General features: G+C 39.6%; 1 protein-coding gene across 7 annotated transcripts in view; it reads left to right on the top strand.

Moving 5' to 3' along the window:
• KLHL32 (kelch like family member 32) overlaps positions 1-20,910 on the top strand; it is a 230,963-nt gene that overhangs the window by 144,610 nt on the left and 65,443 nt on the right. For 3 of the 7 annotated variants that reach the window (XR_009506207.1, XM_059941554.1, XM_059941555.1), the window contains exon 6: positions 8,781-8,996. The exons of 2 other annotated variants lie outside the window; for them this stretch is intronic. Coding sequence is in view for 3 of the 5 variants with exons in the window: in XM_059941554.1 (XP_059797537.1) it covers positions 8,781-8,996 (216 nt within the window). In the remaining 2 variants the exon portion in view is untranslated. Of the gene's footprint in view, positions 1-8,780; positions 8,997-19,531; positions 19,614-20,910 lie in introns of those variants that run through there. 2 more of the 7 variants (XM_059941556.1, XM_059941558.1) reach the window with 2 other exon arrangements.

Below are 20,910 nucleotides of genomic sequence, written 5' to 3'. Positions count from 1 at the left end.
CCATATTAGACATTCAGTGTTTTCTTCTCTTTACCCTATCAGTGAGTAAAATTTGTGGAATATGCAAAGCTATAGCTTAAGCACTGTTGGTAGTATTTTTAAAAGGGAATAATAATAATGAGACAGCTACTGTATGTTGAGCATCTACTACGTGGAAGGTACTTTACATATGTTTTTGGAAATCCTTATCACAGATCACCTTTCCGATTTTTCTAATGAGATGTTAATCACTTGCTGAGGCTATCCATATGTGTCAGCTTCAAATCATGTGCTTTCCTAAAATCTGTTGACTTTAAATGAAAGAGACCACTTTTGATGAGCGGGCCTCATCCAATCAGTTGAAGTCCTTAGGAATAAAAACTGAGACTTCCTGAAGAAGCAGGAATTGTGCCTCAAGACTGTAACACAGAAATGCTGCCTGAATTTCCAGCCAGCAAGCCTGATCTACAAATTTGTGACTCAAGACTGTACCTTCAACTCCTGCCTGAGTTACCAGCCAGCTGAGCTGCTGTACACATTTGCCAGCCCACACAATCTTGTGAGCCAATTCCTTAAAATCTGTCTCTCTATCTATCTCCTGTTTTTCTGGAGAACCTTGACTGATACACTAATGAAATTATTTTAACAACTCTTTAAAAAAAAAAAAACATGTGCTTTTTCTACAACTCCAAACTAAGCATGCAGCCAGTTCCTTGTCTCCACACTTACAACCTAGTGAAAGTGACAGGGAAAATATAAAATTATAAACTCAAATAAACTTGCACAACAAGCTGAACTTATAATCTTTCTGAGTCATACAGAATAAAATGGCAGTACACCTGCTATTGAATCGTAGCCCCAAAACAGCATACAGTTGTGAAAAGTTTAGGCAATAGCTATTTCTTTTCTCTCTCTTTCTGGGCTGCCATATTTATGTCCAGAGTGGCTAACATTCTAGACATTTTTAATATTTAAAGATTAAAATATTTAATCAATTTATTTAATATTTACTATACAAATATTTTAAATATTTGAATAATTTTAGAGGAGCAGGAGAATCAATGTTTTCCTGTAAACTAAGAAGTGAAGGCAATAAAAGTTGACTTTTTAAAGGTCTGATATTCTTTCTTATCTACCCACTATCCATCAGTCAAAATTTATAAAGTGCTCTTTGTGAAGACTGAGAGGAAGATCTAAAGAAGTACAGATACAGTCTGTACCTTTATACACAACTAGGGGAAAAAGTATGTAACCACTGGCAAAGGGTGAAATAAATATTCAAGTATACATGCAGCTCCTGAAATTAGAAGTCAGAAGAAGGAACAATCCTTCCCGCTGGAGGGGTCTGTCTTTCTTAGGAAGAGGAATTCCAGTTGTCGTCCTCCTCCCCAACACTGATAATGCTTGATATACTTTTGGCAAACAGCATAGACATTTATATATTTCTGGTTATCACTAAATACAAAGAGAAGTAAGGTTCCTTTTTGGCACTCTAAGAAGGAAAGAAAAATCAACATGTAAAATGACAGGAGACCCGAGATTCACTGTGGAAGCCAGGCCTGATGCATCTGGCACCACAAGTGGGTGTTCCCCCATGTTTACCAATTATATAAAAGCCCTGATGGGTAGTTAGCGTCAAGAGAGAATTTTCTAAGTTCAGATCAAATATTTGAGAGCACCTTTCTCAGTTAATTGTGAGCAATCTGTTCATTTTGCCCAATTGTAAAATCAGACCTATACCCAAACTGTCATTTCCTCTTTCCATTTGAAGTCATGGGGGTGCTTTTTAAAAAAAAAAAACAAACAAAAAAACCAACTTTTTAAAAACATGTTGCTTTTTAAAAGTCATAATCCAACAAATACTTTTGAAATTACAGTCTGTGATAAAGCATTGTGATTGGCATTGTACAGGATACAAAAAACGTAAAACCTTCTTACTAGTTTACTAGGAATGTTTTTACTTATTGGAAGATAACATGCACGAATAGCTTAGTGACAAGTTCGTTGGTATGTGACAGGAGACTTGAAGTGGGAAGCATTAGGATTTACTGACAAAGGGCTTCAGATTTATTATGTCTAACTTGGTACTTGGTCTCTATAAGCAGCCAATACAATAGTTTTATTTAAATTTTGGTTAACATTGCTAAAAATCAGATCATACTGATTTGATTATAAGCAGAGTCCCTGTATCAGGCTACTTTGAATCTATTTGGGAATAGTTTGTTTTTTTAAAATTAATTAATTAATTAATTATTTTTGACTGCATTGGGTCTTCATTGCTGCGTGCGGGCTTTCTCAAGTTGCGGCGAGCAGGGGCTACTCTTTGTTGCGGTGCATGGGCTTCTCATTGCGGTGGCTTCTTTTGTTGTAGAGCACAGGCTCTAGGCGCATGGGCTTCAGTAGTTGTGGCACACGGGCTCCACAGCTGTGGCTCGCGGGCTCTAGAGTGCAGGCTCAGTAGTTGTGGCGCACTGGGCTTAGTTGCCCCGTGGCATGTGGGCTCTTCCTGGACCAGGGCTCAAAGCAGTGCCCCCTGCATTGGCAGGCGGATTCTTAACCACTGCGCCACCAGGGAAGTCCCGGGAATAGTTTTTAAAAAAAGATTTCTTGACTTCTGTAACAAGGGTGACTTCTCATTTAGAGGACTCCTCAGAATGTGATGTAATATCAACATTTTATAATAGAACTTCAAGTTTCATGCATGCTATTACATGAGAGGCATAGAAATCACTATCTCTCCTGACCATCTTTATCTGTAGTAAAGTATTGACATGTGGTAATTGAGGTGACATTTTGAAGGGGGTATAAGTGAAGAGCATCAATAATTGGAAAAGAAAGGTTATAATTATAACAGTGAAACACAGCATTGTCAAAATAGTCACATCTTTTGAGTGTTATTACCTAGAAAAAGGGGAATCCTGTTCAATTTGGTTATCTTAGAAGGGGGAGGAGGGAATTCAGGAAATCAAAATGGCATTTACTTTTATTTTGACCTTGAGAGAGGTTTCTTATTATCTTGAGCATAAGTCATAGTTTTCCATTCTTATAGTACAGGTTGCTGATGCTTATTTTTGTTTTGTAAGTTAGTAATGTTCTCAGAATTACATGAGCCAACAAGAGAAATAGGTGTTACTAAGGCCATGTTTTGCATGGGTATCCTTAGTATTAAAGCATCTTCATCAGATTTCCTAATCTGTCAGTTTAACAAGGACTCTTAGATTTGAGGAAGAGTATTTGTGGGGCAGATTTTGGGGAGAGTCTACAGTAGATGCAGTCACAAGATGACAAATATTTTCTGTGTTCCTCATAATTCCCCTGCCAGGGCTATGATTAAACTGCAGTGCTGGATGGTCAAGGGGTTACTGACAGGCTGGGACACAACATGGGTGTGACTGAAACTAAGATAGACTATGTATTAGAAATATGCATTATTGATTCTCAGCTTGTATCCCTGTTGGCACGCATCAGCATGTCTCTAGGCTGTGGCATACATGAGCTAGGCTGTGGGTTATGTGCAGTGAACATGCAGACCTCAGCTATAAGGCTGCACCATTTTCTCCCATTCAAGAAAGTGTATGAGAATGCAAGTGAGTCTGGGTGACATTGGCTCAGGGATAGGCTTAAATCTTCTCTAATCTTTCTTTATGATATAAAGAGAGTCTTGTATGGAGTTTCATCACTAATTATTAGTACTTGCTTAATTGGGATATTGAAAGACACTTGCTAATACAATGGCCAGTCACTCAGCTACTGATGAGAACCCCACCAGGAGACATCCATCACAAAGGTGGACTTTTTTGCCTCCCCTGGTTTGGTAAAAGGGCCACAGGGTTTACCCATGACCCCAAACTGCCCTACTTCCTCCCACTTATGTCCTCACCACCCAGTAATTTGCCTCACAAAAGTAATTACATTTGAATGTAAGCCAAAGTAAGATAGTATTTCCTTTTCTTGTGCTTTCTTTTCCCTACCATATTCAATAGTTAATCTGGGGAATAACCATTTTAATTAATTAGAGAAATAAGCCACACCAAAAGACTGAATTTGGGGAATATATAAGGTTTAAGAATTATTGCACTTGGAAAACTGATGTTTATTCCACAGCTGGTATAGTATTGGGGACACATTTTATGGTTCTTCTTCTGTTATTTGACTTGTCGTTCATACTATAAGAAACAAATAGAAGGGAAGAGAAAAGCCAAGTAGCCCTAAACCAGAGGAAAATAAATACTTTTTAAAAAGATTCCCCAAAGAACAACAATGTATGCACCATAATTCTGAATAGAAACTAGATTTAAAGTGAGAAGCAGTGTGACAGAAACGAAACCTTTTTAGAAAAATAAAAGAAAAAAATTTTCCTTTTACTCAAGAGAGTTTCTTGTTGCTGAGCTGTAACTTAACTTCAAAACCACTGCCTCTACCTGGGTACTTGGATTTCTACGTCACAGAATGTAAGAGAAGGGAGACAATCTCATAACTAGAACAAGGAGAAGATGCAAGTTTGCAAAAAATAAGTTCAGTGTGGGCATGTTGAGTTCAGTATAGCTGTGGAATATCCAAGAGAAGATGTCCTCTTATCGGCAGTTGGGAAAATGAATTCAGAGCTTAGGAGAGAGATTTGGGCTAATAGTATAGATGTGAGAGGCATTAACATGTAAGCAGTTTACAACTCAATTGCATGGTTTTTACTCTGGCTATCCTCCTTTTCCCTGATTTAATGGTGCAGCTTACTTAAGACTTTGATATCTAAAGGGACCACATTCTCTATTTTGACCTCCTTGCATCAGTGATGAATCAGGGATTATGGATGCCAAACAACAATGCTCAAATGTACTTTATTGTTCCTTGCCTGCCAAATCTACTGTCTACTTTCCATGTGCCAAGCCGTGCGGTAAGTGCTTTTGATTCATTATCTCCACAACGACCCTATGAACTGGGTGAACTCTCTGTTTCGTAAATGGGGAATAACAGAGGATCAGTGACTGACCCAGGGTCATAGCCAACAATAAGAATTTGCACTGGATTTGAACCAGGTCTACCTGATTCTATGGCCTTTGCTCTTCTCCATCAACCTGGGTTGCCTCCAAGTGCCTATGGCTGTTGACAGTTTGTCCTGCTCCTGAATACAATTGTTCTTTCTCTTTCTTTGATATATAAAAGACTTCTTTCAAAAAAGTCTAGAAATATATACAAAAACATTAATAGTGATTATCTCTGCATGGTGAAATATGAATCATTTTTGTTTTCCATACTTTGTACTTCCTGAATTTTATGAAATGGACAAATTTATTACTTTTTATAACCAGAAACATAATGGCACTACTTTCATAACAGTGATGATTTTTTTTCCATGCAGAGTATTACAGGTGAGCATTTAATGCAGTTTAACCATTGCTTCCCACCTCCTTAATCACATTAATGGGAATCCTTAAAAGCAGCATTGTTGGTGATTATTTTGCTTACATATGGTCTTAGCCAAAAGAACAAGAAGTGATGATTTTGCTTACGACTCACATAAACACATTGGCTCCAGTAGGAGGAGCGTATATTGTGGTATCAAGACCTCAATGAAGGTTTTCTTTTTTCCCTCAACTCCCCAGTTTACACAGTGTGACTACCGAGGTGCTAAGTATGCATGACAAGGGGAACGGAAATCTTTGACATACATAAAAAGCACAGGAGATTTGGGGAAATTATGTTTTTAAGCAGAAGAGAGGAGAAATGAAAAGGTAAAGATAGGGAGCAGACTTTTTAAAAATTTATTTATTTATTTTTGGCTGTGTTGGGTCCTCATTGCTGCGTATGGGCTTTCTCTAGGTGCAGCGAGCAGGGGCTACTCTTTGCCATGGTGAGCGGGCTTCTCATTGCGGTGGTTTCTCTTGTTGCGGAGCACGAGCTCTAGGCACATGGGCTTCCGTAGTTGTGGCATGCAGGCTCAGTAGTTGTGGCGCACGGGCTTAGTTGCTCCGGGTCATGTGGGATCTTCCCAGATCAGGGCTCAAACCCGTGTCCCCTGCATTGGCAGGCGGATTCTTTACCACTGCACCGCCAAGGAGGTCCAGGAGCAGACTTTTAACTGCTGTTTCTCTTGTACACGGGTATGTGTCAGTTCAGTTCCACTTTGCTCTTCACTTAGCCGTTGACACTTGTGCATTTAGCCTTAGTTCTCCACTAATATCAAATGCTGTGTTAGATTGGATTTGGGAGTTATATAAAATTATACCCTTAGGAAACAAAAACATTTCAGGACTGTGGAAGCAGGCATTAAATAATTACATTCAAAAGAAACACAGCAGAAAAGAAGCACACTTTTTAAAATCCTGTATTAAATTAAATTAATTCTCTGGTTGTCTGCAGTTTTGAATTGGCCTGTATTTAAGTTGCAGGCTTCTAATCGGAAGAAACCCAGTGTCTCTATACAAAGATATAAAGATGCTTAATAAAGAATATTTGATTGCCGCTACATAATCCAGCCCCAAACTCACAGCCATATACGTCTTTTTGGCAGAATGAGTGAGAAAAAAAATCACTGTTCCTCAGCTGTGCCCGTCCACCTTTTAATTTACAGAGCTTGCTTGTTTCCGCCTCTGCATGCTCATCTTTCTGTGTGGTGCCCTAGGACCTTGAACCAGGGCTTGCTCATGCACCCAGGGTACCTGAAAGGCACTGACACCGCTCCCCGACCCCCATCACGCATCTGGGGGACTGCAGAGTGACTTACTGGGACACTGAAATCGTATCCAGGGTCCTGGAGCAGTTAAACTGGCTTTATAGATGTACTGACCAGAAATAACTTACTCATCCCGAGGAGATGGTCCTAAAGTTCGTTGTGGAAGCTCCATGTGCAAGGATTACATCTTCTTTCCTCCCGTAGTAGAATTTACCAATAAGAAAAAGTAAGATTTGAAGAATAAGTTTAAACATTACTTGAAAAAATTGGTGCTGGAGGCAAAATATGCAGTATTCCTTTGATAAAATCTGCTGGATGGGAAGCCCAGATATTTTAATTGAATGGCTACGAGTGGACCCTTAGATATTTGAGTTGTAATGGATTTTAGTGGTCAACTGTGGTAAACTTCATTTTATAGATAAGTATTTATTCCTTTTCAATTGTGTTGGCCAGTAGAGCTATTAAGAGCCAGAATCTTATGGCTGATTCCTGAAGTCATCTAGCTTGACTCCTGTTAGGAATGTAATTAAAGTGTCATCTCCCACCAAAAGAAATAGAATCTAAAGTAAAACAAAACAAAACAAAACAAACAAACAAACAAACAAAAAAGAATCAGGTAGCCGTGGTGATGATGCAGCTGTTTCTCTAAGATCTGTTTTTACATTTTCTTCATTATACATTTCATTATTTAGAACAACATTGTACAATAGAAACTTAATGGAAGCCACATATGTTAATTTTAAATTTTCTAGTAGCTGCATTAAAAAGTAAAAAGAAACAGGCGAAATTAATGATAATAATATATTTAATCCGCTATATCCAGAATAATACCATTTCAACATACAATCAATGTAAAAATTATTAATGAGACATTTTATATTCTATTTTTCTTACTCCTTGCTTTCAGTATATATTTAACACAGCACATCTCAAATCACACTAGCCACATTTCAAATGCCCAGTAGCCACATGTGGCTAGTGGTTACCATGTTGGACAGTGCCGATTTAGAACATATTCCTTTAAACCTTAAAATTTTATGGAAACAGATACATTAAAATAGAATATAAAGATTTTAGAAAGAGCTCTTAATACTGTTAGATTACTAGAAAAAGGGATAAGTATGTTGAAAATACCTAATAAATCAGTGGAGTAAAATAGCTATCTGATGGTATTCTGCATTCCTTAAGTTACTAGAAAATATTGTAATAATAATTGCAAGTTGAAAATGAGGGAAAACTAGGACACAGCCCACTCTCAATCTACTTGAAATAGGTAAGTTTTCTATCAACAAACCTGCATGCCCACTATGGTTCTTGCAGAGTTACAAGGCAAAGGTTTCACAGGTGTCCTGGCTCTCTGGGGGCATTATTTTAGAGCTCTGGCTCTGAGTTTGAGAACTTGTAGAGACAGGTAGAATCCCCCCACAATGAAGCATTGCTATAGAAACTCTTTGAAAAGATTGTCATTGATTGCCTGAATTTTTGAGGCTAACAAAATGCAAAGAACAATTATAAATCGTCCATCTCAGGTGGATTCAATATAGAATTATTCAGGACAGGAATCTGTGAGATGTCTTCATTTCCTGAGACTTTACATGTAAAAATCTTTGTTTTAGCTCATTAAGTCAGGATAGGTTGTTTTTAACTCAAATTTGTACTTAATTTGAAGTTTTAGAAGAAGAGTAGGGCTATAGTTTTTGTCATCTAGTCATAGCTCCCACTCTACCTGCCCTCATATTATCTTTAGTAGAAAAAACTTACCACCTGAGAGCTATAAAATATGGTAGACAAATTGTTTTCTTTGGTAAAATGTTTCTTAAAAGTTGCAAAGTAACATTTTAGCCAGTAAAACCAGAAACCCCTTTCAGTCCCTTTTTTAAGATGTCTTTAAGTATATTGGTTTTAAGAGGGGCAAAGTAAGGAAAAATGTTAAATTCTAGAACAACAGTTCTCTGCCCAGAGCCGTATAATTGAGGATTTTGTTGCTGTTGTTTTTTACATTATCAATGGAGTGCAGTTCCCTTTCTCCCACTCCTGTCATGCAGACTTTAGGGAGTCAGTCTGAATTTCTTGCTTGCTCTTTCTTGGATTGATTTCTAAGAGATCTTTTTTCCATTTTTTTTGGCACCAGGAATTAAATAGCTTTAATTACTTGGATCTGTACAGACTTGCTGACCTCTTTAACCTCACTTTGTTGGAGAAGGCAGTGATCGATTTCTTAGTGAAACATCTCTCTGAGCTCCTGAAGAGTCGCCCAGAAGACATTCTAACGCTCCCTTATTGTCTGCTTCAGGAGGTCCTGAAGAGCGACCGCCTGACCTCCTTGAGTGAAGAGCAGATCTGGCAGGTAAGGGCACTCTGCATGGGTCCTCTTTCGGCGTGAAGTCGTGATTAAAAGGAATGATTAAATGTTAAAGGATTGAGGAACGACGACAACGATTTTGTCTGGTTTGGTCCACATTGGAATTGAAGTCCTAGAAGTCAGTGCTCCTTGATGGGCAAGTAACTGGAGAACACCAGCCCTTGAGGCTTGAGGCCTCAGCCCACTCAGCTTAGCTCAGGGAATCGCAGGTGAGGTTCCTCACACCCTCACCGTGGTTTCCCAGAACCTAAGGTGGTTACATCAGAAAGAGTCAAGGGTTTTTATTCCCCTGCGAAACATAGTTACTTAAACTGAATATGAGAAGGATGGATTGTAAAGTGGTATTTATGCCTATTTAAGACCAATGGAATCAGAATAAATTCTGGGCTTTCCTGTAAACAATTCAGAAACCTTTCTTTGTTGCAGCAGAGAGCAGCTGGGACCTTAAATGAGAGGAAGCTCTCCTCCCTTCACAGTGGAAAAATCTCCCTCCTTAGTTCATTCTGCATTCATTGCTATTTTCCTAAGCCCTGCTTTTTCACCTGACATAGCATTCTTTTCAGATACCCTTTGCCTAGGGGACAGGAGGATGTTTTGTGTTTTCAATTTGATTATTCAATTGAAATCCATTTCTGCTCATCCCCAGTGATTATCCTTGAACAATCCACACGGTGTCTTTGGGAAACAGTCAGAGCCCATCTTCCCCTGCTTCTTATACTGTCTGTCTTACTCTCTGAAGCAGTGGCTAAGCCATCCTGTTACTTCTAGGGTGCCATACTTCCAAGATTTCATGATCATTTGAAAAATATTTATATACAGAATACAAGGGAAAATATGAAGTCTTCTATTAGTTGATGAGGCAATGAATACCTTGTATCTTATCAAATGACATTCAGAGAATACTTTAATTCTGGACAAAATGGAGTCATAGGTAACTGTTAATTATCAGCATCTGATTCTACTGATTGCTAATTTTCCCAATGCCTTTCTTCCTTATTTCTTTCTTTATCTTACTTTAATCAGCAACTTCCCTCTTCACTGTTGCTTCCACCAGTGAGGATAATAAGACCTGCAGTGTACTGAGGGCCTTTCAGGACCCGGGCTCTTTGCAGACTTATTAACTTATCATCACAACAGGCCTGAAGGATGGTTATTATCATTCCATCTTCCAGACAAGCAAAACGAGGCTTCAGTGTCTTGCCTCAGGGTTACAGAGCAGAGCCAGCCTTCACATCCAGCTTTGTTGACACCTGCCCTCATCTCTCCAGTATTCCACACTGTCTTGAGAAGAAAATATCAGTGAAAAAATACAAGCCATAAATTATTTTCTGCTTCTTAGGTATTTCTCATCATGGTTGTTTAAGCAGAGGTCAAAAGTGTTGGTGAGGGTGAGTTTTTGGTATGAATTTTAATTACCTATGGAAAACACAAATCATCAGAATTACTCTGGTCAGCTCAAAGTGAGGAACTGCCAAATTTTTCTTTCCTTCCCAAAGGGAAAAACAAAGACTTAGAATGAATTCTGTATTTAATTATTTCTAACCTAATTGAGATGTGAGCCAAGCATCCTTGTGGCTTCTCTTCTTGTGGCACAGTTGAAGGCACTGCCCGATATCGACATGGTAATGTACAGATGTGTGAGTGTCCAAAAAATTCCATACTATTCACATAAGAGTTAACATAATTGCCTCTCTAAATGTTACTAATTTTATAACGTAGAATTTCAAAAGCTGCTTTCTGCTGCACGCAATGTTTTCTTATACCTGGTCCTCAAGAAAGGATTAAAAGACTCACATAAATATTATCAATTTAGTCATTCAGTAGGCAATAAGAAACTGTTCTTGCTTTATCTTAGTAAATAAGTAATTCCCTCGCACTCAACCCAATAGATAAAAATCAAATCAGTCCAGTTATATTGCTTCAAGTATAGTTAAGTTCATGATTTTTGCTGAGGTTATACTAGTAATGCAATATACCATGGAAGAATCTAATATTCAGCCCAGGGTGAAGATTGGGTATGCCAGAGGATTAGTGTCAGGGTGCTTTATAGAAGTGAAACTTGATGGACAGGCTGGAGACAGATCTACAGAATCTCATTAAATTGCTGAATTGTTCATTACGGAACGTTCTCACTGTAATAAAGTGCTCATTGACTTTGACAAATCCCTATCCCATGTCTTAAAGAAGGACAGTGAAACAAGGGGTGTTGGGGAGAAAAATGGAAATTGGCACAAAGTAGGACAAGTAATAGAAAAGCGGATGGAGGGGTAGTGCTGTTTGATTATGTGCAACTGGTAACTTATGTGAGAATGCAGCAAACATACACACACACATCTACGCATGTGGCTCTTCCACTATCTAATCTACTGATAATGTAATCTGGGATATTCCCTTTATTTGGCAAAAGGCCCAATTTTTACTATTCACCAGACTTCATGCAGTTTGGCTCTAAAGATGTGTCATAAGAACCATCAAGTTATCCTCAGGGAACAAACTATTTTTTTTTTTTACTTTTTCCTGCTGTCCCTTATCCAGTCCCTTTCCTGCTAAAATGTGTTGCAGGCCGTGATAACCATTCTGTGAATTTGGAAACCTATGAAATCCCCCAAGATTGTGCTTTTTGTCTCCTCTTTTTTTCCATCTGACCTTTTAAAACTTTATCTTGTGTCCTCTCTCACAGCAGCCTTCTTCATCCCCCCGAGACATTTTTTTCCTCCCTTCCATAGCCTGAAACTGCTTGGTCTATTCATTAACTTCACTTTATATTCACAGGTAATGTAGAGACTGCCCCATATACACACTTTTTTTTTTCTTTTCACATCTTTATTGGAGTATAATTGCTTTACAGTGTTGTTTCTGCTGTATAAGAAAGTGAATCAGCTGTACATATACATATATCCCCATATCCCCTCCCTCTTGCGTCTCCCTCCCACCCTCCCTATCCCACCCCTCTAGGTGGTCACAAAGCACCGAGCTGATCTCCCTGTGCTATGCGGCTGCTTCCCACTAGCTATCTATTTTACATTTGGTAGTGTATATATGTCCATGCCACTCTCTCACTTTGTCCCAGCTTACCCTTCCCCCTCCCCGTGTCCTCAAGTCCATTCTCTACGTCTGCGTCTTTATTCCTGTCCTGCCCCTAGGTTCTTCAGAACCTTTTTTTTTTTAGATTCCATATATATGTGTTAGTATACGGTATCTGTTTTTCTCTTTCTGACTTACTTCACTCTGTATGACAGACCCTAGGTCCATCCACCTCATTACAAATAACTCAATATCATTTCTTTTTACGGCTGAGTAATATTCCATTGTATATATATGTGCCACATCTTCTTTATCCATTCATCTGTAGATGGACACTTAGGTTGCTTCCATGTCCTGGCTATTGTAAATAGTGCTGCAGTGAACATTGTGGTACATGACTCTTTTTGAATTATGGTTTTCTCAGAGTATGTACCCAGTAGTGGGATTGCTGGGTCATATGGTAGTTCTATTTTTAGCTTTTTAAGGAACCTCCATACTGTTCTCCATAGCATATACACACTTTGGATATATAAGGACAGAGAAGTCCCCTCAAAAAATCCTTTTTTAAAAAAGTTCAGTTCGATTCAGCTCAACAGTTTGGTCTTAGGGTTCAAGGCCAGCAATTTCTCAGGTTGCAGATGAAAGACACTAAATTGGTTATTGGGCTCAAAGAAAGAGGAGACTAAAAAATGAGCAAATCAGCCGAGGAAGAAACATGGGGCATGAGGTCACTGGCATCCGTGACCTGGCAAATCTCCACTGTTTTATTTTGCTTTTGGGTTTTAGCTTTGACTTAGGATTTTGTTTCAACAGGGCCCTGTTAAATTTCTCCTGTTAGATTCAACGTATATTTTCAGACTACTGAGCCAGGGGGTCCTGCTCTAAAACTTAGAGTGAAATCATGAAACAGTTCCATACCACTCCCACATATTAGGTCTGTTTTCATTTCATAGGAAGTGCTGGCTAATCTGTTTTTTCTCAGGAAAGTACATTCTCTGCCTTTTATATCTCAGGTTCTCCTTTCTGAGAATGAGGAGGATATTACTTGCCATGAGAGTACAGTTTGTAGAAAAACCTGAATATAATGTAAATTCTTATATTTGCTAGCATAGGGAGAAAGTGTGGCTGTCCATCCGTCAGTATTTATTGAGCACCTACTAAATGCCCCAAACCATGGAATGTAAGGCAGGGTACAGGCTAGCTAACTCCATTTCCCTCTCCAGGCCTTACCGCAATTGGGAGGGATCCTTCTGATTTTAAACCATTATCTAGCTCTCTGGATTATTACTTCATCTCTGAAGTAGCAGAAACAAGAAGGACATTTAAAAATGGATAGTTTGTGGAAGTACAAATGGGTATTTCTCACGCACCTATTATGTGCTGGGCACAGTGTTAGAAGCTAGATCCTGGGGTAAAAAGCTTTATAAAAGTGTTCAATTATTAGGTTAAAGAGATTTATCTTAACTTTATTTCTGAATGTGGAGAAGTTTTATTTACCTTTAATTATTAATCTCTTAACTGCTTCCTACTTTTAGTGAAGAGGACTTATGTTACTTTTTTAAAAAATTAATTAAAAATTAATTAATTTTTGGCTGCATTGGGTCTTTGTTGCTGTGCGTGGGCTTTCTCTAGTTGCGGTGAGCGGGGGCTACTCTTCGTTGCGGTGCGTGGGCTTCTCACTGCAGTGGCTTCTCTTGTTGCGGAGCACGGGCTCTAGGGGCGCAGGCTTCAGTGGTTGTGGCGCACGGGCTTAGCTGCTCTGCGGCATGTGGGATCTTTCGAGACAGGGGTTGAACCCGTGTCCCCTGCATTGGCAGGCAGATTCTTAACCACTGCGCCACCAGGGAAGTCCTTATCTTACTATTTTATAAGGATAGTACATATGTCAGTGATTTTCTTCCTTTATTAACCTTGGGTTGAGGGCTCCTCCTTATATTTTGAGTCTAACTTTGCCTGGACTTCAGTGGATAACAGGACCAAACAATTCAGTGGTCACATCACTGATGTCAGACAAGGTCAGACCTTAGCAGGGAGGGTCCCCTTTATCCTAGTCATGTCCCATTTTAGTTTGGCAAAGAGGGACCATGTCACCTGGTTTGTGGCTGGGAAGGTAATCATGTTTACTTACATCTGTCTTTGATTCTGCATCCCCAGAGGCAGAGGCTGTGCCTGTAAGGTTTGTGTTGAATGCTACCGTGTTGTTCTCTTACACTCTATAAATAATAAATAAAAACAATAATGTATAGTTTTCATATTAAAATGTACTGAATGGATAATAAGACATCCTACTATTCCTACAAAAGGCTGGATTTATTCTAAGAAAATTGGTATACACAGAGAGTTTCACCTTGTAAAACTGCGTTTTTCCTGGTATTTTTGTTGGAAATTTGCTTCCATAAGTCATACTGTTAATAACACGTTCACTTTATATCTCTAGAGACGTAAGTCACATACTGTTTAGAGTAGTCAACAACCTCAGATGTGGTGATTTTCTTTTTTGACAAGCCCCTCCTGGGCTTTTATCTACTCCACAAACTACCCACCTTAGAGTTTGATTTAATCATTTTCCTCAAAAGGAGTCCCAGAAAGTGAACAAAAAGCTACTATCCCTTTATAGTTGGAAAATAGAGGACACTAGTGATGTACTCAGCTTTCGTCTTTTATCTCTTAGATGATAAACTGTCCCAAATGCACGTCTGACCAGGGAGAAGCAAGGACTTCAAACAGTACTGTGTGTCCAACAATACTATCATAATACTTCACGTTTGAATATCACATCACAGTTTCCAGAGTGCTTCTTCATCTCGCATTGCTTTGCGCTCCTTTGCTTTGTGTCACAAATGGGAAACTGAAGTAACAAAGCTAGAAATCAAATTCACGTCTTCTAATTCTTGGGTTTTTCCCACTTTGGTCCACAGCTTCTAAATTCATAATAGAAGTGCAAAAATACTTGGGCGTGGTGGACGGAGAGGTGCATCAAATTAATCCCATGACTTTAAAAGAAATTAGGAAGGGTTTGGCCATTCCTGTTCTCTGGTGTAGTGCCTGCAGATTGAAGGGGTAATGGCCAGCTCTGCCTGCCTTCATGCCTGTGTCACGTTGCTAACTCTGACTCTCTGCTCCATGTGCTTAATTCAATCTTTCGTTCATTTTAAAGAGTCACCGAGTGTCTACTCCACCCAATCGCGTGCTCTCAAGCACCACTCCTGCTGCTGCGTGATGGGTTCTGGGCAGTCGGTTGCAGAAAGGTCCCATGTGGCCCTGCTTTCATGGATCTCACAGAGTCTGATGTGGAACTTTCCACTTGCTATTCTTTCCCCTCCGCTCCCAATTCCTTCCCAGTGGGGACCGACCTGTGCCAAATAAGAGTAGTGATTTCTGTGCTAATTTTGGCCGTGTTGAAATGATATGGGTGGATTGGAAAATGAAATCCTTTTGTTTGGACATTTCAACACCACCCAGTGTCCCTTTGCCTTTTCTTCAGTGCTCTTTTCATTGGTAATTCTTGTTCATTGTATGTGCCCTCGAAACAGCTTTGCAAACCTTTGTCCATCCCTGTAGTACAGTCCAAGCCTCAAAGAAATCAAACTGCGGGTGACCATTTAACCAAAAAATTCCGCTAAGTGGTGTCCTCATTCTTAATGCTAGGACCTTGGTAACGAGAAATGGAATAAAATACTGTGACCTGAGAACTCTCATTCCCTCATCCCCCCCGCCCAAATTGCAATCTTTCATCATATCTGCACCCTTCCTCAGTTTAATTTCATATATGCATGTCTCATTACTATTTTTTTTAAATTTTTTTTTGGAGAGGCACTTTCTGGGCTTCTTCATGATATCTCGTTTTATTTTTTTACTTAACCATTCCTTAAAGTAATTAAATGTGTACCACTTCTCAATTTTCTTCCTGAAACTTCTGGCATTCTCTCCCAGGTAGCTACAGTCTTTTCTACAAATGTGATGAGGATATCTCCATTTCCTTTTTGCTAAACGTTAGTGAAGAGAATAAATAGTGGTTTGTTCACATCCCAAATAGTGCTGTGCCTGGAGGATGTTTGATCCTTGGAGGGCCCCCAGCTAGACACTGAGCGCTTCTGCTATTTCAGGGCTTGGTGCTCGAAGCTGCCAGAGTGTATATTTAGTCATTCGTCCTGATCTACATGCAGCTGATTCCTCTGGGAGGACTCATCCCCGAGGAGCTTGACTAGTGGCCCTGCTGTTGTTTGTCTGGATCGTGTGCCTTTGCGGGACACATGACCCATTTATTTCAGAGGGACTTTGCTCCAGCTGATCCTCAGCGCTAGAGCCGTGTGTTGTCAAGTAGCTGTGAGGGGCAGTGATTATCGGAAATTACAGGAGACCTGACTTGTATTTATTTATGTGCTGCTGTTCCCATGAGTTAATAGTTCTTTTTCCTTCCTTTTTTTTTTTAAAATGAGCACAGCAGAACAACAAGGTGATTTATGAGATATAACATATTTATGTTCTCTGCTTCTAATTTTCATTGTGATTCATGTTGTTTCCAGACTGATATTTTTGTTGTTGCTCCTGTGAGAAGGAAAAAGATGACTGGAAAATATTACTTATGCATTGGTAGCCAGCAGTAATATTGCTGCTACCTGGGTTATCAGGGATTTAAAAATAAAACCCAACTATATGCTAAACATGAGGTAGAGACCTCGAGGCTAGGCACAGAAGTTCATCAATAATAATAGCAGCAATGATAATTTTTACAATCCTTAGAGAGCTTTATACTTTTTAAGCATTTTTGCACACATAATCTCATTCAAGTCTCTCATCAGCCTCGTTAAGGTTGATAAGGCAAGTATCACCCAGATTTTAACAAGTGAGGAAATGGAAACTCACAGAGGATAAATGGTTGACTCCCTTCACAGTACGGTTTCAATGTGGATCTCACTGTATTCTCTTCAAATACTCCAAATCTCTAAGAAAACAGAAACTCAAAGTACCTGATACATCGTCTCAAAAGTCAGAGTGGTCATATTACTCTATAATGAGTGAGCCAGCAGTATACGTTTCCTAATAAATTACCAATTTTCACTTTCACCTGTTGTGCAGCTCTGGGAAGTTGCAAAAATGACTCTAATAAAAGTCATACAAGAAAGTGTTGCTGAGGGTCTTTCTTTATCAGAGCCTGGAAAATTGAGGCTCTGGATGGTTTGTTGAGAAGGAGTGAATGGCGAATTCTGGCAGAGGTAGGGAACCGCCTTTCATTCCTTCAGGGTATAAAGTGATAAAGTGTAAAGCAGGAAGAGAAGGCCCATAAGGGAGGATCACTTAAAAATCCGATCAAGAGATTTAAACCAGTGTGAAGAAGAACCTAGAGCGTGGTTATTTCTGCTGCAGCCCTACAGACTGCGTGGTGGGAAGTCTGCAGACTGTTGTTAGAGTGTGGATGGAACAAATGGAAATGATTTATCATGATATCTTCATTTTATACCTGAATATTGAAATTGAGAAATTTATGCAGTAGAAATTGACAGCTGGGTGATGGCCTAGATATGGGGTTTAAGAGAAAGGGAGAAAAATATTAATTCATTAGTATTGATAAATGTTAGCCTCTTTCCAATAGAAGTGAGCCTGTGCCCTATGTCCTGCATCGCCGAACTATTTCTATAGGAATCCTTATCAAGCCAGTTGAGTGCTCGCTGGCCACGGTGTTCATGCCAGTTGGCCATGTCAGACCATGGAGATCCACCAGTTCTGGGCATTCTAGAGGAGAGGATCTAAATTTAGCCGTGGAGTGACCTGGAGGCTCTAGACTTGTTTATATTCCAAAGAGATGTCTGGGGAAGCCTTGGCATTAATTGTTGAATACTGACATCCTTACACCCTGCTTCTCCCACTCCTGCCTCCAGGACTTCTGCTACAAGTGAAATCAAGGAAGAACATCTCTCAACTCAACACACCTGGAGGGGAAAGGTGGCCATTCTAAGACAGTAATCGTGGGCTGCCTTCAGAGATAAAGATAATTCTTAGACTTCTTTTGTGTCCACAATACAGAGTAATGCATGCTCTGTGGTGAGGTTCTCCTCCTTAATCTGACTACTGCTTTGTTACTTGAGATGCCACACTGGAGGGATGAAAACAAATTTCAATATTCTGGTAGACAAAACATAACCAGGAAGAAAAATTCTCTTAGGAAAAAAAAATATTGATGGGTTCTAAAGATAAATAGCACAGGTTTTTGCATTGTTCCCCTGTGTCTATAGGAAGTATTTAAAAATTTTTTTCTTTTATAATTAATTTATTTTTATTATTTATTTCTTTATTTTTGGCTGCATTGGGTCTTCGTTGCTGTGTGTGGGCTTTCTCTAGTTGCGATGTGCAGGCTTCTCACTGCGGTGGCTTCTCTTGTTGCGGAGCATGGGCTCTAGGAGCGTGGGCTTCAGTAGTTGTGGCATGCGGGCTCAGTAGTTGTGACTCACGGGCTCTAGAGCACAGGCTCAGTAGTTGTGGTGCATGGGCTTAGTTGCTCTGCGGCATGTGGGATCTTCCCGGACCGGGGCTCGAAACTGTGTCCCCTGCCTTGGCAGGTGAACCACTGGACCACCAGGGAAATCCCGATAGGAAGTATTTCAAGTCAGTTCCAGTAAGTGGCACAGATATTACTTATGCTTCAAGAACAGAAGCTAAAAAGAGCCGGGCCAGCTGAATGCACTTATCTTCTTTGTGTGTGTTCTTGTTGATGAGAAATGCCCACATGCCACCTCCTCTGGCCACACAAGGAAATCAGGTAATTGAAGTAGTGATGGATGGTGCGCTGAAGTTTAAACGTTTTAGGAGGACCTGTCTTATTAACACTTTAAAACAAGTGAGCATAATATCATTAATTTGATTAATTCATTTGCTCTTAATATAGCTTTTAATTTGTAATTCTAGGTGAATTACAATGTAATTTGGCATAAATTATACTAAATTGACTCTAGGTCAGCCAATCACAATGGAAAATTACTCACAGCTGAAAATAAAACTAGACTTCTCCAGCCAGAAAGGACGATGCTTAGTTAAGAGACAGATAGACTTTAGGCGTCCCTCTGTTCGGCTGTGAGAATGACATTGAACCTGCCGAGGGCTGTAAGTGATTTCTTATTCTGCCCATTGCTGGGACTGTATACTCTGGAGTGAAGCCCAATAGAAAGAGTAAATAATAAAGTAAACAAAGGGGTTGATTTGTCAGGTTGCCAGGTCCCCTGAAGAATCTTTCTGCTCTTTTCATGTCTTGTACGACTTAGGCCATGCAGAGGGGCTGTGTAGTGCTTTCGAATGATGAATTCCACACCTCTTGGATTCAAGAGGTTAGAACAGGTACTGACCCAGGTCGGCCTGCTTTTCATCCTCCTGTTCTGTGAACCAGCTAGGAAATCTTTTAAATCCCACGTGCTGTCAGTATCCCAAAGCCACTCCTATTTGACCAATATACAGACTACCTTCCGGGCAGAAGGAAGTTGTCCCTTAAAAGCCAGTGCCACACTGGGAGAAGAACGAAGCCCTCAGGAGATGACAGAGCCCGGTCATTGATAAAGCTTGCTGGAGGCGCCTGTGTGCACATGAGAAGTAAGGTGACTACTGAAGGATGGGGTGCTTAAGGAATTGGTGGGAGAACAAGGATGGATTTGGAAAATACTTGTGTTTTAACCATGTGCCGGATATCTTCCTTTGAGAATTGTCTCCTATAAAAACAGTCAAAATGAAAACTTTGAAATGCTACAGAAAGTCATATGACAGATTTAGTAATATCCTGCTTGAGGTATATTTACATGTAAGTAGAACTATGGGAATTTTGTGCATTCTCAATACTTTTGCTGTGAGCAATTAACCCATAAGATGAGGTCTAGCTATGAGTGGACAAATTTTGCTAAATATTGCATGGAAAATTCCAGGCTGTTTTTAATAATTCTTTTTACTTTGTTAATTATGTACCCTTATCGTATCGTTCCAACTCACAATCTAGCAAATAAAATGACCTAAGTTTTATGTAACAATTTTGAGTAGAGAGGTTAAAAACTACCCTGTCCCCTGTCTCTTACACATATACAGGTGGGGTTCACACCATACACACGCTTGCAGGTAGACACACACACACACATACACACACACACACGCACACCACAGGTTGCATGCATATTAATTTTTGCAGCTAAAAAACTTTCCTTTGTTTTGCAACACTGACCTGAATCATAATTACTCTCATTATTGGCTGGTCGATCCCAAGATTAAGGAAGAAAATAGAAGTTAGGAACTTATTTTTGCTACTCCAAGTGTATATTTCATTCATCATCAATTTTTTAAAGATATTAATGTCTGTAGTCTGGATTGTTGCTCTATGAATGCAGCTGTATATTGTCTCAATTTTCTCCAAATCCCTTTTATGCCAAATTTAGCCTGGCCTATCACAGAAATTTTTATTCCTTTTCCCCGAATATTCTTCTTGATATCAGCATAGGGTTGGGGGGTTCCAGTCTTTCCTGCCCCTGTGGTTTCCAGTATAGCTTCATGTTCTTAACTCAAAACCACCCTTATTTGATCCATACCCTCTGATGGATGAGCTCCTTTGAGGTCTTAATGGGGTGTTCTTCGAGAACAGTAAGGATTTGGGGCAGAGGAACTAGTACTGAAGTAAGCAGAGCAGAGGGGTTGAGAGAACACATTTACAGGGTATTTCTGCCCTCGGTTTTATCTTCTCATCATTTAGAATGCCAGCGGAATAAATGGGTCTGTTAATCAAACAGCACTGAGAGGTTAGGTCATTGGAAGCCTTTTTAGTCATTTTGTGCTTTTCAAGAGTGAATTGGTTAGAATTATGCTGAAGACCCACTTGAAGCCTCAGCTGATAACCCTACCTGTGTTTTAT

Source organism: Balaenoptera ricei, chromosome 12, assembly GCF_028023285.1.
Source record: "Balaenoptera ricei isolate mBalRic1 chromosome 12, mBalRic1.hap2, whole genome shotgun sequence".
Classification (NCBI taxonomy): Eukaryota; Metazoa; Chordata; class Mammalia; order Artiodactyla; family Balaenopteridae; genus Balaenoptera; species Balaenoptera ricei.
This window is presented reverse-complemented; position numbering and strand designations above follow the sequence as displayed.